Source organism: Candida theae (genome assembly GCF_024610275.1).
Source record: "Candida theae strain CBS 12239 chromosome Unknown scaffold21, whole genome shotgun sequence".
Classification (NCBI taxonomy): Eukaryota; Fungi; Ascomycota; class Pichiomycetes; order Serinales; family Debaryomycetaceae; genus Lodderomyces; species Lodderomyces theae.
Window position 1 is genome coordinate 36,689 of NW_026261495.1, and position 23,822 is coordinate 60,510.

Consider the following 23,822-nt stretch of genomic DNA (forward strand, 5'->3'; position numbering starts at 1 on the left):
CTTTACACCCACACACACACATATATATATACAACCTTTTACCACCGTCTTACTCCAGTTTTCAAGACGTGTATTTTTTCGTTTTTCTTTGTCAAACTTGATCAGTAATTTTCAGCGTCCTTTTTGATTTTAAGAAGTTCCAGTCAAAACACGCATTTTAATTCGAAATTTGTGGCACAGAAATATATCTTTACAGATTCTCAGATCTCATACAAAGTCATTGACACAGGGTGACCACTAGCTTTATTACCCGCATCATCTTAGTACGGCATCGACTTGACTTACTATCACTGCGGCCGAATCAAAACACACAATAGTTACTTGGAAAGCTTGACACGTTAAACTTTACTGATCATCCTTGCACTGCATAATAGCTGAGCCCCTCCCCGTCACCACTTAGAGGTCTTTTTGCATCAGCTTGTCATTTGGCTCAATTTGAAGTGGAAATTACGAAATACAATCAGGCGGCTATATTAATGAATAAATTGAGATGCCTCAATTACCTTCGGTATCTGAACTAATAGGCTCCACCAGAGTTGATACAGCTGCGAGCACGACAGTCGGGGCTTTTCCACCATCAAGTTCATATGCAGACTACAGTCACAGGAAGGATTCAACAACGTCGATTTCCTCAAGCGGCATACCAAGTGAGCCATATAGGAGACAATCCACAGACCAATCAAGACACCAGAGACTACCGTCGATATCAAACACCATTTCAGTATCAAACAGCAAGCGGAATTCGATCGACACGTCTCCACGTTCCTCGATTCATCTACCAGGTGTCTCATATGCCCTAGTTTCTCGCAACGAAAACGTCAACACTGATAGCATGGAGTCACTACCGAGCTCAAGGAGACTGACGGAATCGACTGTCTACACTTCTGGTAACAATCCCGCAGTTTACCTGACTCTTCCAACCCCGGGCTCTGCAAACTCGTTGCCTGGTCCATCTTTCAAGTTTCAACAGCAACAGCAGCAGCAGCTGAAATTGTTACAGCATAGCGAGTCACAGAATGCAGGAATAGTGCGGCCACCGGTTGGCTCACCCATAGGAAGCACCGATAAGCTTCAGCCGTTGCACATGTACATTAGTTCACCTTCTACTTTACACAAACCACAACCACCACTACCATCAGTTGCAACACAACTGACAGTATCTCATAACAGAACCAACTCAAATACAGTGTCTCCTACTCATAACGCACATAGTGCAGCTCAAGGACACGAAATAGTCGCTGACAATGTCGATACTTCCACAGTCCCTCAATTAATCAGGGTGCCTTCTGCAACCCCGTTACATATGAACCATGGTTTCCCCGTTTCAAAAAGTGCTCCAACGAGTACCACAACGACTTCGTATCCGCTGTACTTTTACCATAGTGTGTCATCAAGTGATGGTCCACCCGCGCAGAATATGCAGCCGCCGCAGCCACAACCGCCGTCTTCGCAACCACCACACCAAGAACACTATTACTCACACCGAGCACCTCAAGCGGTATCAATTACAACTCACACACCGCCTCCATCTACATCTTCTATCCAGCATCAAAATCCACTCGCTACTGGCCCTGGATATTACGTTGTTCAACAACATCAACAACAATACCAACAGCCACAGCAAATTCCACTTCCGCCAGCGGCTCCAACTCCCGGTCTGCACCAACAACAAATGCAACCTTTTGCTCCACCATTTCCCCCACATGCAGTTCACCCGCAAGCCCTGCCCTACCATGTTCAAGCACATTATGATCCCCGTCAACTACCACCACCACCACCACCACCAACACAACTACCAGGATCGGGTCTATTAATGGGTCTTCAACCTAGCATGTATCATCCTTATGGTGTTCCATTCAATGACGAGAACCAGGCGCTTATGAATAAACGCAAGATTATTAAACGAAGAACAAGAACTGGGTGTTTGACTTGCAGGAAGAGAAGAATAAAGTGTGATGAGAGGAAACCTTCGTGTTATAATTGTGAGCGTCTGAAGAAGGTTTGTTTGGGGTATGAGAATTTATCGAATTTGCAACCTAGAAAGAGAGTTAGAGACACAAGCTTGGATTTGCCGACTGATGGATCAGGTGCTATTGTGCAACAGCAACAGCACCACCAACAGCAGCAACAGAGTGGGGTGGATCAACAACGAGGATTTAGCGAACATAGAAGTGCTGTGTTGTAGCTTTACAAATTATCATTCGATATGGGAGTAATTGACGGATCCAGCTGCTCAAAGTGAAGAGCTAAAGGTAGTCTTAGTATAAGAGACCGTACATAGGGGAACTTTCGCAAAACTAGAGCCTAGTTCACGTTTACATTCGCTGTCACACTGTATAGAGAGGTGTTTAAATGGATAACGACTTTCCAAACAACGGCACTTGTAGGGCCTACAAATTGTAAGCTCTCTATATACAAATTCAGTCTGATCCAACATTGTCAGATTGCAATATACGAGAAATGACATACTCTGACCGATTGAATTCGGATCTCCAAAATATAATAATTTTGACGTACAATAAGAAATTGTTTTAAAACCCACTCCCCCCCAAAAAAAAAAATAAAATAAAATAAAATCAGAAACAGAAAAAAAGAAAAAAAAGTTCGTAAATTGGAGAGTTATTGAGAACACAGTTTTGCGATTTCGAAAGAGTACTAAGTGGTATCTCCGTCGGATCAACAACTACTCTATTTGAAAAGGACAATAATGATCCTCGTTGTTTTGGGTGAGTGTAGTTGCCAAGTACAACCCAACAAACGCAAATGGTCCCAACTGGTCACACAAGAAAGCAAAAAAAACAATACCAGCAATTTAGAGTGTGTTTCTGCAAAAACGCCAACACCAGTGGTTATGAGCTTGTGGTTCCCTCATCTGTTTTGTTCGATTGCTTTTGTAATTTTTTAGTTGTAGTCCATTGTTGAGCTTTGGTTTTTTTTTTTGGTTGTAGTTGAGATATGGTTCCCATATCGGGTAATTTCATTTTCCATTTGTTTATAATTCAATATTTAAACGAATTACAAATATAATATTGTTAGTGATGTATTATTACATAATTGTGTTTGATTCTCATATAATAAAAACAAAAAAGAGAAAGAAAAGCAAAAAAAAAAAACAAGGAGAACAATGACGCAATTCGTGTTAAATGAAAGAAATAAAACTATCAAGCGGATTTATAGGGCGTGTACCTATTTTCAAAATCCTATGCACTTACAAAACCTTAGCAATCAATGAATAACCTAAGTGCTTTACAAGAACAATATTCGTAATTACATTAAGGCGTCTACACACAGCCTAGTGAGAGATCTCCGTCCTAACTATTCGCTCACCACTGTAGTGCTTTTTCGTATGTTTGGCAAAATGAAAAATAAAGTTCAAAGCTGCTCCCTCTTGTTGAAGTGGACTCTATCACCTACGTGACAATCTATGCTTAGTATTTTCCTAAGCCACGGTGCACTTTTATCCAACTTTCCTTTTCAGTTTTTTTTTTTCTCAACTAATTGGGTAGAGTATAAAGTGGAAGGGCTGAAGGAAAGTTGGTGGGGTGGGGGGTGTAAGAGGAAATAGGAAATGTGATTACGCCCTGCTAGTTGGGTAAAAATTGGTGAGCACTATGAGGAAAAGAAGCAATGGTGCTCTATTGTGTTCGTTTTGTGTAGAAATCTTAATTTTGTACACTTCAAACTAAAAATCCTCCACCCTCACGCCCATCTAAATTTAATACAAGTTTATACAAAAACGGATGACCCAACAAATATCCGCGCGAGTAAATTGGGAAAAACGTTTGCCTTGTAGATAACCATCAGTACACAGAGTCTTCATGAAACGAAAGAAAGTCGTTGCTGTAAGTGCAATCCTAATACCAAGAGACAACTGAATGTCATTTCTACTTTTTTGAATTTGGGGGAGCGTATTGTACCTTAAACAATATCAATTGTGCCTGCAACAAAAGAGAATCCGAAAAACAGTAAAGACGGAGCGGAATACTCTTTTTCCATACATTCGTATGTTGCTTTGTTGTAACTGCACGAAGCGAGAGAATGAAAAAGTCTACTCCCACACTTGTGTATGTTTCAGAAATAAATGCACATGAGGTTAAAGTTTAATGACTCCAAGAAAAGGATAGTTTATTCTCTTGACAGGTTTGCACGCATTTTTATTTTCCTTGTTGTGCCCCCCACAATACTTAGGTTTTTTTTTTTTTTTCCGTTGCAAAGTGCTGCTCGATAACTGAAGGCACCCTGTGTTGAGCTTCGGCTATTGTACAATTTGTTTCACTCAAGAATGGTTTTCTTTAGCATAAACATCCAAACGTGCATAGAGAATCAGCTATAGCGTTCATAAGCATGCAGGTTTTGTTCAACGGTGCATCAGCAAGATTAACCGGACTGAGATCACCGGCTTTGCTCAACTACTAGCGAAGTTCTACGCTTACTTTGTCGATCCTTTTTTTGTTTCTTTTCTTTTTTTATTTTTTTTTTGGCTATTTTTTGGTACTACTCCGTCGAAAATCGCAGACCGCCTTGACAACAGTAGGAATTACACTTCTAACAATCGAAAGTTTGTCTCAACTTTAGCTCCCTTGCCCCTTTGGTAAATTAATTGATTACGAAGTGTCTGTCTCAGCTTTCCGCCTCTTTTAATAAAACCAAAAATATGAGGATCAACCAAACTTTAAAACGGATTTGTAATACATGTACTATAAACGCTTTCTGGCTATTTTTTTTTCTAGAAGCGTTTGGAAATGGGGGTTGGTGGGGGGAAGGGGGGGGGATACTGGCGAAGTTAGAAGTTAATCGTGAATTTGCATGCTGATATACCCGGGGGTTTCAAAGCTATTTCTTTGATTTGGGATTTTACGTACGATGTGTTATTTGTTTTAATTTCAGTGCAAAGTTTAGGAGGAAAAAATAAGGGACCGTATTCTAGAATTGGCACTTGCTGGTGAAGAAAAGAATTTATTTGTCCTACTTTGTCCTTTCTGGAGGCATCTCATCAAACTGATCCCCCATTTGAACCTTAGCAACCTCGTGCAACTTTACCAGAAAAAAATGACTCTAACTATTTTATTTTTCAAGAAATCACACAGCCGACTAGCTGCTGCTCCAATAACCTGGAAACCCAAGAAACTTTCTCAAACAGTTTTGGGGCAGGTCCAAATTGGGTTTCAAAATAGCTTGACATGTGGATGGTGCGAATAACTTTGTGTGTCCTGTGCAAGGAGTTGTTTCCCTTACAGGTTGCAAAAAGAGAATTCCAGTCAATATTTTGCGGCTTTTCAGTAATCTCATTTTAGCCGTTTAAGGAATATTGTAGTAAGGTAGTGCGCCGCTGACAAAAAAATAACGCTTTTTAAGCGACACTTCCGCCGGCGAAAGCAAGTAAAAGCAGCAAGCGAATATACAGCCCGATGAACTGTGTTACTTTCCCGTTGATTTGCATACACTGTCCAATATCATCGTAAACACAACTTGAACTTTGAGAAAAGAGGTGTGATTCGCTTACAAGTTTCAAAATTGTCATTTTGCCGCATCAAAATTTCTTTTTCTGCTTTATCGACTGGACAAACGGCGGTGTAACCATACTGTTTGACCATATTGTAAAGTTACTAAACTATCTAAACGAAACGCTGTTACTGAACGGGACACCCATTGTAAGCACTTCGAAGCATTTACTTATGGAAGGTTATAGATGCCCATTATGATCCACCACTTATATCGCCTTTTTCTTATCAGACGATCTTTTTNGGTGTAACCATACTGTTTGACCATATTGTAAAGTTACTAAACTATCTAAACGAAATGCTGTTACTGAACGGGACACCCATTGTAAGCATTTCGAAGCATTTACTTATGGAAGGTTATAGATGCCCATTATGATCCACCACTGATATCGCCTTTTTCTTATCAGACGATCTTTTTTTGAAAATTATTTTCTTACTTAGAGGGGACCTTTTAAGCGAGCGGAATCGATCCCGCGCTCACTTGCATTTCTCAGTACCCCTCTCTCTCTCTCTCTCTCGTGGTAAACATTGTATACTTCTGCGCCAGCTGCTGTTAATCTGTTTGAGTCGCACGGGATTGAAATTTCGTCCCCACTTTCATTCTTCGATCGGCACTTTGCGGTTTTTTTTTTTTATTTTTTTTTATTTTTTTTTTCGATAAGAAGGCATATAGAGTAGTAATCAAGCGCACATACAGAAACAAGAAAAACAACGGATAAAAAAAAGGCAGAAAAATCAAAAAAAAAAAAAAAAAAAAAAAAAAAAAAAAAAAAAAAAAAAAAAAAAAAAAAAAAAAAAAAAAAAAAAAAAAAAAAAAAAAAAAAAAAAAAAAAAAAAAAAAAAAAAAAAAAAAAAAAAAAAAAAAAAAAAAAAAAAAAAAAAAAAAAAAAAAAAAAAAAAAAAAAAAAAAAAAAAAAAAAAAAAAAAAAAAAAAAAAAAAAAAAAAAAAAAAAAAAAAAAAAAAAAAAAAAAAAAAAAAAAAAAAAAAAAAAAAAAAAAAAAAAAAAAAAAAAAAAAAAAAAAAAAAAAAAAAAAAAAAAAAAAAAAAAAAAAAAAAAAAAAAAAAAAAAAAAAAAAAAAAAAAAAAAAAAAAAAAAAAAAAAAAAAAAAAAAAAAAAAAAAAAAAAAAAAAAAAAAAAAAAAAAAAAAAAAAAAAAAATCAAAAAGAAAATAGAAAGTAAAAAAAATTTTAAAAAAAAACCTGAAATTGTGCCAAAGGGAAGCAAAATTCATCTCAAGATTAGAGGGAAATTTCACTACGCTTCGAATCTACTTATTTCGGAAGATAGCAATCTCAGTCATCGATAATATTCACACATTAAACTCCATTTAGTAACGCGTTGTAAACGAATACACATTTTCCGAGCAAATTTCGACCAAGGAAACCATATTTCGCCATGTCAATCAAGACTCGTAAAATAGCAGTTGTGGGATCTCGCGCAGTTGGCAAATCATCAATGACAGTGCGCTATGTTGAGGATCATTTTGTTGAGAGTTATTACCCCACGATTGAGAACCAATTTAGCAAAAACATAACTTACAAAAATCAAGAGTATGCCATTGAGGTATTGGATACAGCCGGCCAGGATGAGTACAGTATGATGAATGAAAAGCATCTTGTTGGCATACATGGTTATTTGCTTGTGTATTCCGCCACGTCGCGGCAGTCCTTTGAATTGATTGAATTTATAAGAGACAAGATACTAAATTCAATTGGTAATGAGAATATACCCATGATTTTGATTGGAAATAAGCGAGATCTAACGCATCAGAGACAGGTTGAAGTAAGCGAGGGAGAGGAACTTGCTCGCAAGTTTAAATGCCAGTTTTTGGAAACTTCAGTTAAAGAGAATTACCATATCAACGAAGCATTTGAAGGGTTAATTGATAGAATTGAAAGGATACAGAATCCGCCTGTGGTGAAGAAGGAGGACAAATGTGTAATTATATAGAATCTACAGTACAAATGGTTTGATATTGAAATATACAATACAAATTGTAAGCCATAGATAGACGGCTCCCACTTGTAACTTCCGGTTGGCCAAGCCATATTTTAACACTGTCTCCCACCTCCACTCTAGAAGATAAATTGCAAATTACAATCAATAGGATGTGAAGCCGTCAATTGTGGTTTTTGACTGTATTTTGCTTGCAAAATTTGTCTCATATTTTGCAACAAACTCAAGTACGATTGGTTAGGATTCTGGTTCATCACAGTGAGAAACGCATAACTCATTGCACCAGTTGATTGTCCGCCCTCTTTGGCGTCAGCACTTGTTTGGTCGTCTTTACAACCACTAAATGAAATAGCATCACATGGAGCAGTTTTCGTTTGTTTACTGTATTCATTTGCTTTCGATGCCCTTCCTTTATTCATAAAGCTTTTGACTGCTGAACCCAACCCTTTAACCATGTCGACTCTATCTCCAGTAAGATACGACATACCAGCTTTTAACAAACCTTGGCCTGCTTCGGCCATAACGTTGGGCTCTTTCAACACACCCTTGGTTGAGTACATATATGGCAAGTCCAAAACTGAACCAGAATGACAAGAGTCAAAAATTGCCGTCAATCTGCAGCCCGGTGGTATCGTCTTTACCATCATGTCATGCAATAAATCATCAACAATAAATCCATTGGTTTGGAAGTCTAATGGGTAGATAACCTCATCGTACCCATCATCTTCGTCATAATTTCCATATTGATCCGGTTGATCTTCAGTTTGACCCCCATGACCGGAATAGTGAAAGAAAAGAGAATCATTGGGTCTAGCATCTTTAACCAACCATTGAATAGCATCCAAAATGTTTTGTCTAGTTGGAATAGCACGTTGCGTACGCTGATCGTCAGTGAGCTTGACAATATTATCGTCACTGAAACCATGACGAAGCAAGAATTGTTCAACATTGTTGACGTCATTTATACAACCATTCAATTGGTTTTGAGAACCCAAGTAGTTAATACCCACTAACAATGCCTTTTTGCGACCATTACACATGGAATACTGATAGTTGTAATTTTCCACACCAAAAGATTGTTGATTGGCAGGTGGACGTGAATAACTTCCAGAACCATATTGATGTCCGTAGTCTGGTTCTCCATTCATACCAGGTTGTGCACGTGTATCACCGTATTGATCTTGTCGATTATAGCCACCATATTGTTGTTGACCAGGTGGAGGACCAGAAGGGGGTCCGTAGTTACCATACTGTTGACCAGGTGGAGGACCAGAAGGGGGTCCGTAGTTACCATACTGTTGACCAGGTGGAGGACCAGATGGGGGTCCGTAGTTACCATACTGTTGACCAGGTGGAGGGCCAGATGGGGGCCCGTATCCTTGCGGTGGTTGTTGTTGTCCACCATATGTGTGTCTTCCTTGACCTGGAAACATGTCAATAATTGCAAATGTGCTGTAGTCGTGGGAAAAGAAAGATTGAGATCAGATCCCGATATTGGAATTTCAAAAGTTGACTTTTCGGTAAAAGCCTCTCTAAATTTTCCTCTCTGCACTACCAATTTTTGCAACTCATGCACACACACACAGACACACACACACATATCACTTACAACACAGTCTCACTGCTTTAGCATAATCTCCGTTAAATATAGAGAGAGCCTCAATGGTGGTTGCTGCTGTGATTTTAGTATGTGACTGTCGAGCTACCTCCTCAATCCACGGACTTTCATAGACTTTACACAACTGGAATAGGACGAGTAGTTCTATTTTTAGAAAAATCCAAACTTCAAACCTCGCAATGAAGGTGCAGTAGAATAATCCAAAATATCGACCGCGTGGAAAATCAGTTCTTGCTGAAGCTAGAGAACATTGTCAAGAAAGAGCGGAAGAAAAGTGTCAATAGGAATTGAGGAATCTAAGTGACATTATTGACAGACCTAACAAAATTCTAATTTTACCGTATAGAATTTTGCTATTTTACATGGAAGTAACTGACACAGCTGCTACTTTTTCACTCCGACTAATAGTGCAAACTTATGAGATTGGACTGCCCAATCTGTGTCCAGACCCTTTTGTAATGGATTTCGGATCAACAGAGAAATATCTAGATAAAGAATTTTTATTTTTCTTTGTTCGGCAATATCATCTTCTACGATGTTGATTAGATTTGCAAAGTCAATCAAACAGTCGATACATTCACACATACGACCCCGTTGTTGCTAAGCTCAAGACAGTAACATCGTCAAACAACTCACTCAATACAGCATGGATCAACATTTACCCATTCTTACAACGCGAAAGAATAAGAGCAAGGGATCGAAAAAGAAGCCATTGAAAGCAGGTCCGGAAGTTGCGAAAAATGGTATACCTTACGATTACATTGTTATTATCGATGCGGGATCAAAGGGTTCGAGAGTCCATGTATACAACTGGTTGAATCCTGGGGCGGCATTTGACAAAAGGATTGATTTACATCAGTATAAACGATTGAAAAGCAGGATATTACCCTCAGAAGAAGAGGAGGAATCTGAGAGTGAAGACGACAGCGACGACGAGGATGACGGTACCAAAGAAAAGAGCAAGGTGCTATACCCCAAAATAAGGACAAAGAATAGATGGCACAAGAAAATCACCCCCGGCATATCTTCATTCAACAAAGCCCCCCACAAGATTGGCAAACATCATCTATCAAAATTACTTTCTCGAGCAAGCAAGATTGTACCTAAGGCACAGCATTATCGAACTCCAATTTTTTTGCATTCGACTGCAGGGATGAGATTACTACCACCTACCGAACAGCAACATATATTGAATGAGATTTGTTTGTTTTTGGAAAACAAATCAGATTTTTTCATTCCTGATTGTGCATCGCATGTTAACGTCATTGATGGTGATTATGAAGGACTATATGGATGGCTATCGATAAACTCCTTGATTGGTGCATTGGACGATCCATCTTCACATCAACATGGGAAAAACCATACAACGTATGGATTGTTGGATATGGGAGGAGCCTCGACTCAAGTTGTGTTCCAACCCAACACCACCGAAATCGATGAACACCAAAACAACTTGTACCACTTGGACCTTCGTCAAGTACCTACCCTAGATGGAAACAAGCAGACTTACAAAGTCCCACAGCAGGCTGAGTACAATGTTTACTCTGATTCATTCTTGGGGTTTGGAATGTATCAAGCAAGAAATAAATACCTCAAATCACTTGTTGCTGCCGACGACAAGGACGACCAGTATCATTACTGGGGATTGACTAAATCCCCAATCAACGATCCATGCATGCCAAAGGGATTTACAACGTCCGATTATGTTAATGATCGTTCGTACGACTTCATTGGCGAATCAGATTTCGAAAACTGCTTGAACCAAATCTTTCCTGTTTTACAAAACTCGACGCATGGTGGAGGAGGGCCCAAAAAGAATTGCAAACAGTTTAGCGAAGGTGATGAAGTTAGCACTTGTTTGTTGAATGAGTTGATTCCATCTTTTGATTTTGACGTGAACCATTTCATAGGTGTTAGTGGGTATTGGGATGCAATTGAAGATTTATTGTTGCATCAGGATGATAACGAGGCTGGCAAGTCAGTACGTGGCAAGGTGAAGGATCAGAAAAATACCTACGATTATAAGCAAATATTCAGCAAAACGCAAAAAGTGTGTTCTGAGTCCTGGTCGAGTATATTGGAGTTGAATATGAAGAAGGAATATAAGGATCAATTGAGTGAAGATGAGTTATCAACTTTATGCTTTAAATCGTCATGGATTCTTAACTTCTTGCATCTAGGCCTCGGATTCCCCAGATTCGGTATCGACAGTGTCACGAATAGCAACAAAGGATTCCAAACGTTGCAATTGGTTGAAAAATTGGATGGCTCCTCGTTTTCATGGGCGTTGGGACGAGCTGTACTTTACGCCAATGACGAATATATTCAAGCTTACAATAATTACACGAAACGGATATCGAAAGATGATGTTACTGCCGCCGACGGTGTCACTCAACTCAAACGACCAGGGTTTTTTCATAGCTCATCGCCAAATATTTATCAATTTGGAGCTGAGCAAGATGGCATAATGTCAAGACCAGAGTATACCAAAATGGATGCTAGTGAGTTACATTACTTTGACTATGAAATGAAGGAGGAGACAGATCATGAGTCCGCGTGGAACCTTGAACCTCATCGATGGTTTGGATTTGTCATATTTGCCGTATTGTTGAGTTTTGTTGCGTGGTTAATGGTGGGAGCTAGAAACAGGAAGTTATTCGTTACAAAAGTTACAACTGGATTTAGAAAGTTGGTGAAGATGACACCAGGGTATAGCGAAGCGAAGTATACTACTGTGTCTAGGGGAGATGCTGATGGTCTCGAGGACATGGAAATGGGGTTGGAGTTGAGTGAGTTGGACAAAGATGCTGACAAAGACCAATTCGAAATTGGCGATGAAGCTGAGGGAGAGGAAGGTACCGAGGCTGATGGTGAACGGCAGAGAAACAGAACTTGATCCAGTGCTGCTGAGAGCCATTGCAAAACTTGCGTAGAAAATTAGGACACTCTATATAACATTACCTATTGGCTTTTACTCTCTAATACTAACAACGTATTTTTCACCATTTGCTCCAATTTTCTCTAAATCATTCAATGCATCTTCGATAATTTCAAGTCCACCATTAAATTGCTTGTACCTAGCCGGTTTGATTTTAGACTCGGCAAGGAAATTTGAGGTGACTTGGATAAACTGGGCTCCGAAATCAACATCTTCATGGAAACGTTTTATAATCACCGGTTTCAATACCACCAGTTTGGGTGCCTGATCTTCTTTGGGCACGCCGACAACTCCAGCAAACAATGGGGAACGTTCAGCCAGTTCTTGCGTTGCTTCAGAATTGGATTCAGGACCAACCTTGGAATAGTGCTTCAATTTGCCACTATTTGCATCAAGAATGTTCAATACCTTGATTGCGGTTTCTTTCGATACACAATCAATACCGTAATCCATCCCATCAGGCGAATACTCATTTGCCTTTGCTTCAATTTCGTCATCACTCAAAAATCGATCAATAACGTAATCGACTCCCAACAGCTTTAAATACTCGGCGTGCCTGGTTCCCGCGATGGAAATCACCGTCAATCCATGCAATTTCGCCAACTGAGCCACGTAAATTCCCACAATTGTTGATCCACCCCAAATCAACAAAGTACCTTTTCTTTTGCTTGGTGTTGCGGTTAAATCAAATCCAAATGAACTGTAAAAGAGAATCCCCGCAGTGACTAACCCCACGCCAATAGTCGCTCCATCTTCGTATGTGAAATGGTGTGGTAATTTCCAAACTAAACGCGAATCAATCGCGGTGAAATGCTGGAATGTCGAAGTTCGATTGTCTCTATAACTGGTTGAGCTGACAATCACTTTATCTCCCACTGATAATGATGCATCTTTTGTTGTTGAGTTTACCTTGGAGCCAACTTTAACTATATCTCCACTTGACTCGCGACCGTTTATCCAAGGAAAATGATAGATTCCAAATCCATATTTCTTGCCCTTCCAATCAATGGGGTTCAATCCAATAGCTTTGTTTTGGACTAGTATTTCATAAGGCGAGATTTCTGGTATGGGGTATTCTGTTTGTATCTTTAGAGGTTGCTTAAAATGGATGACTGAGAGAACTGACTGGTGACGTTTGTCAAATGAGATTTGCGAGATAGTTTCAATTGAGGTGTTAGATGCCTCTGCAACTGGAATAGGGATGGAGGTGTTTGTATTTGCTGATGTAGCCTTGTCTGACTTTTGCTTCTTTGTGATTATCAGTGGATCAACTGCATCATCCTTTTGTTCCTCTTGCCTAGTATCTTCAAACCTTCTTGATCTCTTGTGGGATTGGAAATGTGCTGTAGCGTAATCGGGCGAAGCTAATCTCTTATGTGTGACTTCTTGAACTTTGGTTGAAGACATTGTAACTATTTCAATTTGAGGAGCAGGGGTTACGGCTGATGAAAAATCAAAGATATAATTTCAATTAAATATGGATGCTTTTAACAGGGATGAACAACAAGCTTACAGTAGGAATGAAGGGCTCGAAGATGGGAGGGGGGGGGGAACATATATTACCTCAACGGTAATGCATATCCAGTTCAGAGTGTGTAAATTGTGTGCAGACATGATAAGCCACAAAACACTAACCGACAAGCCGATCCAGTGGCTCCTAATCAATCATTAACAATTTCAGAAAGTGCAAACTGTGGCTCGTAGCACTTTTGCACCCGAAACAAAAATATTACGAGCGATTACGTAATTGTGTGTAGCCACAAAACGTGCACGTGCAATTTGTTACGCAGCGCAAAAATTGTTCACATTAACAATGGTGGAAAACGATATCCCGACCCGATTGCTACAAACACAATTTCAGAAAGAAAAGTCTCTATTAGGTCTAATACACGAACTGTAATATCTTCTCTCTCTCTCCCCACTTCACCACACTGTCCTTCAATCACTCTTTATATCTCCCAATCAATAAACTGCTGTTTACTCCTCCAAATCCAAATGAGTTACACATACCATACTCAACATCAACACCCTCTTTTGCCTTGTTGGCAACATAATCAAACTTGGAAAACTTGTCAGGTTCATCTCCTGGTTTTCCACCTGGATGATCCAAATTCAAAGTTGGTGGGACCTGTCCCGTTTTGATAGCTTGTAATGTGAAGATGGTTTCCACCGCACCTGCAGCGCCTTGTAAATGACCAATTGATCCCTTTGTTGATGAGACTAAGGTCAGTGCAGGAAACAACCTATTCAAGGCATTATTTTCAGCTCTGTCGCCAATCACGGTTGATGTCGCATGTGCATTTACGTATTTCACCTTTTGCGGATCAACTTTTCCTCTATTCAATGCTTGCAACATGGCATTATAGGCTCCTTCTCCATCGTCTTGAGGTGCAGTAATATGATGTGCATCGCCAGATACACCATAACCCACAATTTCTCCATAAATTTGATCGGGAGTAACACCTCGTTTCAATGCGTGTTCCAAACTCTCTAAAACGACAATTCCACATCCCTCACTTAATACAAATCCATTTCTATCCTTATCAAATGGCCTACTGGCTTTGGTTGGCTCATCATTGAATTCAGTCACCAACGAACGTGCTCTTGCAAAACCGGCTAATGCTAAAGGATGAATCGATGATTCTGAACCACCACAAACCATTACATCGGCATAATTCAATTTGATAAAGTTGTACGCGTCACCAATAGCTTGCAATCCCGTGGCACAGGCCGTCGATACGGCATGCAAGGGACCTTTCAAACCAAACTTGATCGAAATGTTTCCTGCAGCCATATTGTTCAATAATTTGGGTATAAACAAAGGTTGTACTTTCCTGTACCCGCCTTCATTAAAAGCAGTAGTGATATCGTACACGTCCTGAATAGAACCAATTCCACTACCAACGGCAACACCAACGGACCTAGGGTCCTTCAAAGTGGATGGATCCAATTGTGCGTCCTTGAATGCTTCTTGAGTACAAGCAATACCATATTGACTGAATTTGGCCAACCGTTTGAATTCCTCCTGGGTGAAATGTTCATCTGGGTTCCATTTGCCTTCGGATAACGGACCTTTGGGCACAACCCCTACGACTTTGGCGGGGATTTGGTCCCACCCTTCTTGTTTATAGTTTGGGAATTGTGTTGTTGAAACCAAACCTGATTCATTGGCGATAAGTCTTGACCAATTCTGTTTAAGCCCAACACCAAGTGGCGAGATCATACCCGCACCTGTGATCACTACTCTAGTCATATTTTGATGTGGAAGATATGTAATAAGCAATTGGCAAAAGGAGTGAAGGAAAAAGCAAAAAACAAAAAACAAAAAGAGCGTGTGTCAAGATACGAGTTTTGCTATGTAACTATTTAATCTCTTTTCGTCACCGAGAAGAAAATTTATTTCCGATTCTGCAATTGTCGCGTCTGTGATAAATTCATTCAATAGGTTAATCCAATTGTCGAAAAAGGACAAGTTGGGATCAATGGTGAAGTGGCCAGAAGGAAAATTCTCTAGTGATGAAATATACTCTTCCAATTTCATTACTTTAACATTGATACCCTTTTTGTACTGAGGTGACTTTTTAAACTCCTTTTCAAATTTAGCAAAATCGAGAATGAATTTCTTGTAACTGCGAAACACCTCCTCCTTTGTAGTTTTTGATAAGTCAATTTCATTTAAAGCCTTGTAATGTAACGTGTAAAACTCTTGATAGAAAGATGATTTCACTTGATCCTTGTGGTTCTGTAGTAGGGAGAGAAGTAGCATCTTTTCAGTGGGGAATAACTTTTCATCAACAAGACCGGTGCTCTGGCTAGTTCTCTCTCCCAGCTCCTTGTTGTCTACCCAATTTTGGAAAATTTCAGCCTTTTCTCTTCTTGAACCAATGGAATGGTACACTGGGTATTTGATGAATTCTTTCACTAACTGTTCTTCGACAAATTCCCAACTATCAAATGATGATATTTGCGATGAGAAATCACTCAACATTTTCTCAAACTCAAGTGTTGCCACAGATTTGTCATCGGAATCATCATCAACTGACAAATCAAGTGATACTTGACTTTCATTGTCTGATTGAATGTCGTCGTCACCTTGTTGGTGTAGCACTTGGGTAACTATGTCATCCAATTCGTCTTGGTCTTTCACTCGCAACAGCGGTAGCAATGGCACCGACTCCCTAGTCTGCGCTTTTTGTTGTTGATCTTCTTCTTCTTGATCTTCTTCTTCTTGATCTTCTTCTTCTTCGCTGGAGGAGTAACCTGTAACCACACCCACTGTGGAGTGCATCTTCTCTTGGCGATTCTCACCTTGCACGTTGGACAATTCAATGACCACATCACTAGCTTTGTTGATGTACTCATTTTCGTACACAATTTCAAACTGGTCAGGCTCACCATCGTTCGGTACTGTTGGATCATTCGCAAGATTTACACCATTGCCCCGCTCCTCCTTTCGCTTTCTCTTTCGAAGCTTTAATCCTCTGGACCTTGCAAATAGTAATTCCAATTGATCATAATTGACCTCAGATAGAAACTGGCTTATATCTATGCCATATTTTTCAGCCACTTCGCTCAACTGCCAATAAGAAGCGTCATCCTCGGAATTAAAGTAGAAATGGTTCAGTGTGTCAGTTATCACAATGAACCAAGTAGACGATTGGGGGATAGGATAAATGAACAATGGTTTCATTGGTCAGATCGTTTGTATTGCGTTTTTTTGCATCGAAAATCATCCAGTTTTTGTCCCATGTATTCTTTTTTTTTTTTTTCTTGAGTGAGGCTACCATCGGAATTGTGTTGTTTACGAAAGATGTCTGTCTAGGCGATAGCATGGCTTGATAAAGTCAGTTGTTCATAGTTGCTGTTGGCTATGGGATCAACTTGCGAGTGGGTGGAGAGGTGCCCAATTTTGTCCCCGAACAGAAGAAGACTGTCAGTCTCTCCACTTCCGGATTTGATTTTTGAAATCTTCCCGCCCATTCGTTAAACTCCGACTACCCCCAGTAAATTCTGTCAATAATAATCGAGGAGATTATATATATAGTAGAGACGAGATGAAGATACAGGCGCTCTGGAGCCTCATTACAGAAAGTACGATACTTAATCAAGCGTGGACTAGTATGAACTTTCTTTACAACTTCATACCCTGCAACTTTGTACATCTAAAGAAAAATATATAAAAAAAAAAGGATAGGCAAGCCCCACTTTTAGTCAGTTACACCTGCGTAGTTCGCAGCTAGCTTGGTTAGAAAAGAATCACTGCAGTTCAGTGGGTTTCTTTGAATGGCAAGTTGATGCAATGAAATGGAAGAAAAATGCCCTCAAAGTGAAAGATCCCTTCAAATGGCTTCAAAGTGAAAGATCCTTTCGGATGTAACAACCAAAACTAGGGACAAGAGGAGGTAAGTTTTAGACCAAAAAAAAAAAAAAAGAAAAAACCAAGAGGGGAAACTTTTGGAATTTGCTTTTTTAATTCTCAGTAAACTCAGCAGCAACATAATCTTTGCAAGGCATGACCATGAGCAAGTGGGGGGGGATCTACGGTTCTTACCTCTAAGTTCTTTGTATTTAATCATGTGGGTGGGCGGGCGATTTCTATACTTTCCTCTTTTATATTCTCTTCCCCTCTTCTCTATTTTTACCTTTTACTGTTTCTTCCCCACCTTTTCTCTCTCTCTCTCTCTCTCTCTCTCACTTCAAAAGAAATATCCCCGTGGGGAAAATCCTGCCTGCAGCAAAAGAAAAACAGAACAAAACAAAACGGATTAAAAAAAAAAAAAAGAAATTTCGGTTGCGCAAAAGAGCAAAAATAGCGGAAACAGCCGGGTGCTAGAACAAAAACAAGAGGACAGATGGAAGGCAAGAGATACACAGAGACCTACAAGAGCGTACAACATTACTAAGTTGAAAAGAGTACTTCCTTTTTCTCTAGTTCAAAAATAAAATACCATATACTTCATTAACTAACTAGCATATTTACCGACATTTTCAACCGCTTAGATTCTGGTGATTCGTCAATAGGCGATGTCAATTCATTGGTAGAAGCGCCCGCATTTGTATCTTGGCGATGCTTGTTATTCTTGATCAGCGAGCTCAAAACTCTTTGATCTGTATAAACTTCCTGTTGCTCTTCTTCGTTATCTTCTTCAGATACTTCAGTCTCGTCACTTGTTGAACCACCTCTTTGTACTCGTATACTACCAAGACTAGTACCATTACCCTGTCCAGCTCCGTAGTCAACCGTTTTATTCTTGTAAGACCTCCGTATTCTATTGATTGCCTTTTCACTTCCATCATGTAGATTCTTTGCATGCCGAAGTAGTAAATCTCGCCTGGAAAATGGTCGCGAACAAATACCACATACAAAGGGTTTCAATTTGTTGTGGGTCGATTGTACATGTCTAGTTAAATGCTCTTCTCTGGTAAACGCTCGCTGGCACAACTTGCAATTGAAGATTCGTGAATGGCCTGAAGCAGTTTTGGATCCAAAATTTTTGGTGTCTACTCCCTGTCCATCCACTTTGCTTGTTGCTGACTCGTCATCGTCATGTGAAATTGTATAGTCGGTATTTCGTAGCAGCGAGCCATTTTCCTCTTCAGATGTGCCAGAGTCTGGTGAGCTTGTGTAATTGTTTGAGGTTGAGATGTTTGTGGAAGACGCAGTGTAGTTGTTCTCTTTTGGCTTGTGGTCGTTGCCGTTGTTGTTAATACCGACGGAACTTGCGTATTTGGGGGTATAAATTTGGTTCAATGACGCTGAGTATGGTCGTGTACGCTTGCTCTTGCCATGAGTTTGTTGCTCTTGTTGATTATCTTCGTTGGTTGGAACTGATAGTAAATTTGCGATAATTGGCGAAGTTGGGGCCGATGACACCATCGTTTGGTAATTTAAGTAGTAATTGAATAGGTATTGTAGTTGTAATCTGTAAAGTGTGTACTAGTATAGTAGAAGCCTTAGTGAATAAATAAATCTGTAACAACCCCAAAGAACCGTTTGAAAGCAAATTGAATGATATTACAATTGGAGTAAACAACTGACTTCAAAAAATGTGGAGCTGTTTAGTGGGTTTATGAAAATGAAGCTTCTACGAGTGCATATATATATATATATCACATACACATAATGAAAAACAAAAAAAAAAAAAAAGAAAGTACGATTTTAATCCAAAGAGTGGGGAAGGTAAGAAAAAAAGGAAAAAAAAAAAAAAAGAAATGCGTATGGCTGAAAGGAAGTAGAGCTACCATTGGATATTTCACTAAAAACTCAAGTTGTGAGTAACACCACTTAATGACTAAAATGGATGAAGTGATTTTGAGAAATTCTAAATCATGAACTGCGGCAGCACAATGCAGCATCGTCAAGGCATCACTCAATAGTGACCGCTTTTGAATGCTCGGAGTCTTAGCCGCTATTTGCCAACCGTAACACCAATTTAAAGAAGAAACCCCCCCCTAAAACTCTGTAAGTCATTTACAAAGCGTCGTCGTTACAAAGTGGGGAGGAGGGGAACAATAATATTAGTGAAACCTGCCAAGTGAAAAATAGTAGTCATCTTCCAAATTATATATAAATAGATATATATATATATATAAATCAATTGAGATTTATTATTTATTGATGGGAAAGCTCATCTGCTAATCAATCTGTGTTGGTAGTTAAGAAAACAAAGATATAGTTTGAAAAAGAAAAATAAACGCACTTCCGAGTTTTCTAAAAGTCCGACTTTAATACCGCCCGGAGTATGGTGGGGACGGAGTGAACATCGAGACGATTTGTTTTGCGAAAAGGGTTCGTGTCTATGCGATTCAGGGACACAAGTACGGGACCCATTCTCGTGATAGTAGTTCTCGTACTTCTTTTAAAACTTGATAGAGAAGCGTGTGTGTGTGTGTGTGTGTGTTGTGAAGAAATACTTTACTTTGAATGAATCGNGGGGGGGGGGGGGGGGGGGGGTGATATCTTGAGGTCAAATAATTCATTGTACGTAGCGATGAACTGGATATAGACTGTATGTCACCCTTTCCCCTCATGAATGGAAGTTCCATTGCAGCTCTTGCAGTAGCGTGTCGAAGTAAACAGTACTGGGTGGTGATCTGTGTGACATTTTCTTGTTTCCACGTTTGAGATTCCAAACGTTTGGATGTGAAAGAGGGGAAGAATTTCTTTGCACTTTACACAAGCAGTCAGCAAGACATGGTTGAAGCCTAATGTGTCGTGGATCTTCCATGCATGATTGTCAGTTGCTCCTCCAGTGTAGTTAGACTCGAAACCTGGAATTCAAAGTTATAGCGGCAGAGACATGCACTTCGCACATCTTGCATAAAATCCGTGGTTGAGGCTCTCTTTCTATTCAGACGTGGTCAAGACAGGCAATTTATCTGTAGTGCTAAACGAGCTGACATCGTTTCTGAATGAACATAGTTTTCCTATGTTAATCTGCAAATCGGGGGTGTTGCTAGGAAGCTTGAAAAAATGCATAAACTTTCGAAAAACAGACAATTTAAGTCCTTGAAGATTTACGTGGCAACAAGTGGAAAATGCTAGAGCTGTGCTTGCAGTTGAAGAAGTAAAATCTGAATGGCACTTGTTAGGCATAAGGAAGCTGTCATAGTCTTGTGAAGATTCCCTTCCTCGACCGTCTTCCGCATTTTGTAATCCGTCTCCTGTCGCAGTTTGAGAGCTTTACTTCCGCCACCATCTTGCATTAATCCCTCACCTAATTGTACATCCCTTTTGTGATGATACACACAGAGTCCACTTGCACAGCTCTGTGATTGTCGCGAATTGAAAGTCACAAGCTTCCCGGCCTATGCGACATGAAGGTGCTACACAAAATTGCAAATGGCAATAAAGTAAGTACTGTCGCGCACATTCCTTAGATAACAACCACACATTTTGACAACCCATAATCAACCTTGGCTATCAACTCTTGTATTCGCCGTTGCATCTCATAGATGTCCATCTCAACAGCATGTCATCAAACCCATACAACAATGAATTCAATAGTGTATACAGCCAGGAAAGTGCAAACGTTGATGAATCAGCCACATTTAACAACAATATCGATGACCACCAGCAGCCAAATGCCAATGATCAGGACACTTTCTTATCACGAATATTTGGACTAAATTCGATATATAATCAGTTGCAAGACAACTATCAGTTTTATGATCCCGAGTTTGATAGCCCAGCGCAGCAGCAGCAGCAGCAGCAGCAGCAACCACATCGAAGAACAAAGGTTGGAAATAACGCAACTGGTGGTCCTGGCAATAGCTTGGATCTATCTGACACACAAGCTGACGAGCTGTTACTACCTAATACTATACGAATGGATAACCTTCAAGATGCACAGAATATCGCTACAAACTCGAACAGTTTGCTCGAATCTGAATCTGATTCTGATTTATCATCAAGCTCAGATTCGTATGTGAGGCCAAAACCAAACAAGGTCAAAGTAGAAAAAAAGAAGCGGCAGCAGTTGCCGGTAACTGGCAATACCCAACCTCAAACTTTGGGGACAGAACCTTCTTTGTCACAACTCAATCAGCATGCACTTCAAGACAACACAACCGACCCAGATCACATTCTACCACTTCACAATGCTACAAACTCATATCGAAAGCCATCTCAACAAGCGTATGTGAACACCAACTATAAACCAACTAGAGTGAGGGCCAATAGATTGGTTATCCCACCCAAGGAACGAGCATTGTACTTGTGGGCCAACATCACAAATATGGACGAGTTTTTGAATGACGTTTACTACTATTACAGAGGTAAAGGTCTCCTAAACATTGTTCTTTCAAGAGTTGTGGATTTAGTGATACTTGTTTTCATAATCTCATTTACGATTTTTCTAAAATGGGGTATCGATTATTCATTGTTCCGTGAAGAGTATCGGGACGGCGCTCATTACGTATTGGCCGACATTGTTGCCGATAATTTCACCTACAAAATCCCATTCTTGGTCAAGTTTCTAGTCTTTGGGTTCACGTTATACATTATTTTACGATTGGTTCAACTATATTTTGATTTTAATTACAAATTGAAAGAAGTTCAAAACTTTTATCGGTACTTGCTAAATGTCAGTGATGAAGAATTACTGACTATTGGTTGGAAAACAATTGTGGAGCGGTTAATGTTGCTCAAAGACTATAATAGTTTAACTGCTACGCCGAACCTTGCTGAAAGTCACTACATCAATGATTTGTCGTCAAAGGTGCGCTTGGACGCTCATGATATTGCCAATCGGATCATGAGAAAAGACAATTACACGATTGCTTTGATAAACAAGGATTTGTTGGACTTGTCGGTATTATTCATGGATCAGAAACAGTCATTGACAAAGACATTGGAGTGGAATTTGAAGTTGTGTATTGACAACTTTGTCTTCAATCAACAGGGCCAAATCAACGGATCCATTTTAAAGGATTTTAACCGGAATCTGTTGGCACGCGAGCTAACTTCGAGGTTTAAATTGGCTGCTTTGATTAATGTTGTCCTTTGCCCATTCATTGTGGTTTATTTTGTCTTGTTGTATTTCTTCAAGTACTTCAATGAGTACAAGTCAAACCCTAGTTCAATTATCGGATTAAGACAATACACGCCGTATGCCGAATGGAAACTTCGCGAGTTTAACGAGTTGCCCCATTTTTTCCAAAACAGATTACAGTTGTCGACGACGCCTGCAAATACTTATATTGACCAGTTTCCCAAGGGGTTCTTAGTGATAAATAGCATGAAGTTGATTAATTTCGTCAGCGGGTCCATTTTGGCAGTGCTTGTTGTACTAGGGCTATTCTTAGATAATGAATCGCAATCGTTCTGGTCATTTGAAATAACCGAGGGTAAGACAACCTTGTTTTACATCTCGATATTTGGTACCATTTGGGCCGTCACATCATCTACATCGTCATCGGTGGCCAATGCACCCACAGAACACACCCAACAACATTTTTCTACGACACGCACCATCCATGATCCTGAAGCCAATTTACGCCACGTTTCAAGGTATACGCATTATCTTCCTCGATCATGGAAGAAGAAACTTCACACTATACAGGTGCGGAACGAATTTTGTCAATTGTATTCGTTAAAAATTGTTATTATTGCTTATGAGATTCTAAGTTTGATTTTGACTCCATATATACTATGGTTCAAAGTATCGCAGAATAGTGGAGCTATCATTGATTTCTTTAGAGAATATAGCATACATGTTGACGGGTTGGGATATGTTTGTTATTTCGCAATGTTTAATTTTGAAGAAAAAGATAAAAACATGATGGCTGAGGGCAACAGGCGCAAGAGAAAGCATGGAGACAAACAAAACTCCAAGCAACAGAAGGAATCGGGTATATCTGTGGGTAAAGATGCCCTGGAGTCTGACCTCAGTGATGATGGGCTTTACAATTTGCAGCAAGACGATAAGATGGCTAGATCGTTTTACCATTTCATGGACAACTACAATAATGATGATGCTGGTTTGATTCAGAGAAAACAACAGCCATTGAAAGATCCCACGCTTGGATTTGCCGTTGCAGAATCTAAAGGCTACGAAGGGAATGACGAGTTAACTGACTCTATTTTCAAGCTCAACTTTAACAACGACAATGATGATGATGATGATGCTGATGATGCTGATGTAATGAGGAACAAATCTAAACGCAAAGGTGGAGTTTTGGGTATGTTGAATCAGTTTTACAAACAAGATATCGGCCGCAATGTATAAATCGCACACTATTTATTAAAATTCCCTCTCTACAAAATCTATAAATACATTTATTAAGAACAAAAAAAAACCCACAAC

At 39.6% G+C, this 23,822-nt stretch overlaps 9 protein-coding genes across 9 annotated transcripts; 4 read left to right on the forward strand and 5 right to left on the reverse strand. All coding sequences in view use genetic code 12, as the record gives it.

Moving 5' to 3' along the window:
- Window positions 1–490: 490 nt before the first annotated feature.
- Window positions 491–2,185, forward strand: WOR2 (Zn(II)2Cys6 transcription factor WOR2; the record flags this gene model as incomplete). Its single annotated transcript, XM_051754882.1, has 1 exon — window positions 491–2,185. The coding sequence occupies one exon, from the start codon at window positions 491–493 to the stop codon at window positions 2,183–2,185; it is 1,695 nt and encodes a 564-aa protein (XP_051606181.1).
- A 4,713-nt stretch (window positions 2,186–6,898) lies between these two features.
- Window positions 6,899–7,453, forward strand: RHB1 (putative GTPase; the record flags this gene model as incomplete). Its single annotated transcript, XM_051754883.1, has 1 exon — window positions 6,899–7,453. The coding sequence occupies one exon, from the start codon at window positions 6,899–6,901 to the stop codon at window positions 7,451–7,453; it is 555 nt and encodes a 184-aa protein (XP_051606182.1).
- A 125-nt stretch (window positions 7,454–7,578) lies between these two features.
- MCA1 (Ca(2+)-dependent cysteine protease) lies at window positions 7,579–8,892 on the reverse strand (the record flags this gene model as incomplete). The annotated part of the gene is made up of 1 exon (XM_051754884.1): window positions 7,579–8,892. The coding sequence occupies one exon, from the start codon at window positions 8,890–8,892 to the stop codon at window positions 7,579–7,581; it is 1,314 nt and encodes a 437-aa protein (XP_051606183.1).
- Window positions 8,893–9,723: 831 nt separating this feature from the next.
- Window positions 9,724–11,973, forward strand: KGF57_005285 (uncharacterized protein; the record flags this gene model as incomplete). The annotated part of the gene is made up of 1 exon (XM_051754885.1): window positions 9,724–11,973. The coding sequence occupies one exon, from the start codon at window positions 9,724–9,726 to the stop codon at window positions 11,971–11,973; it is 2,250 nt and encodes a 749-aa protein (XP_051606184.1).
- A 75-nt stretch (window positions 11,974–12,048) lies between these two features.
- KGF57_005286 (uncharacterized protein) lies at window positions 12,049–13,422 on the reverse strand (the record flags this gene model as incomplete). The annotated part of the gene is made up of 1 exon (XM_051754886.1): window positions 12,049–13,422. The coding sequence occupies one exon, from the start codon at window positions 13,420–13,422 to the stop codon at window positions 12,049–12,051; it is 1,374 nt and encodes a 457-aa protein (XP_051606185.1).
- Window positions 13,423–13,957: 535 nt separating this feature from the next.
- Window positions 13,958–15,268, reverse strand: CEM1 (fatty acid synthase; the record flags this gene model as incomplete). The annotated part of the gene is made up of 1 exon (XM_051754887.1): window positions 13,958–15,268. One exon carries the CDS (start codon window positions 15,266–15,268, stop codon window positions 13,958–13,960), a length of 1,311 nt encoding a protein of 436 aa, XP_051606186.1.
- An 84-nt stretch (window positions 15,269–15,352) lies between these two features.
- Window positions 15,353–16,705, reverse strand: KGF57_005288 (uncharacterized protein; the record flags this gene model as incomplete). The annotated part of the gene is made up of 1 exon (XM_051754889.1): window positions 15,353–16,705. The coding sequence occupies one exon, from the start codon at window positions 16,703–16,705 to the stop codon at window positions 15,353–15,355; it is 1,353 nt and encodes a 450-aa protein (XP_051606187.1).
- A 1,269-nt stretch (window positions 16,706–17,974) lies between these two features.
- On the reverse strand, window positions 17,975–18,892 carry TRY4 (Try4p; the record flags this gene model as incomplete). Its single annotated transcript, XM_051754890.1, has 1 exon — window positions 17,975–18,892. The coding sequence occupies one exon, from the start codon at window positions 18,890–18,892 to the stop codon at window positions 17,975–17,977; it is 918 nt and encodes a 305-aa protein (XP_051606188.1).
- A 2,095-nt stretch (window positions 18,893–20,987) lies between these two features.
- Window positions 20,988–23,744, forward strand: ATG9 (autophagy protein; the record flags this gene model as incomplete). Its single annotated transcript, XM_051754891.1, has 1 exon — window positions 20,988–23,744. One exon carries the CDS (start codon window positions 20,988–20,990, stop codon window positions 23,742–23,744), a length of 2,757 nt encoding a protein of 918 aa, XP_051606189.1.
- Between the last annotated feature and the right edge of the window lie 78 nt (window positions 23,745–23,822).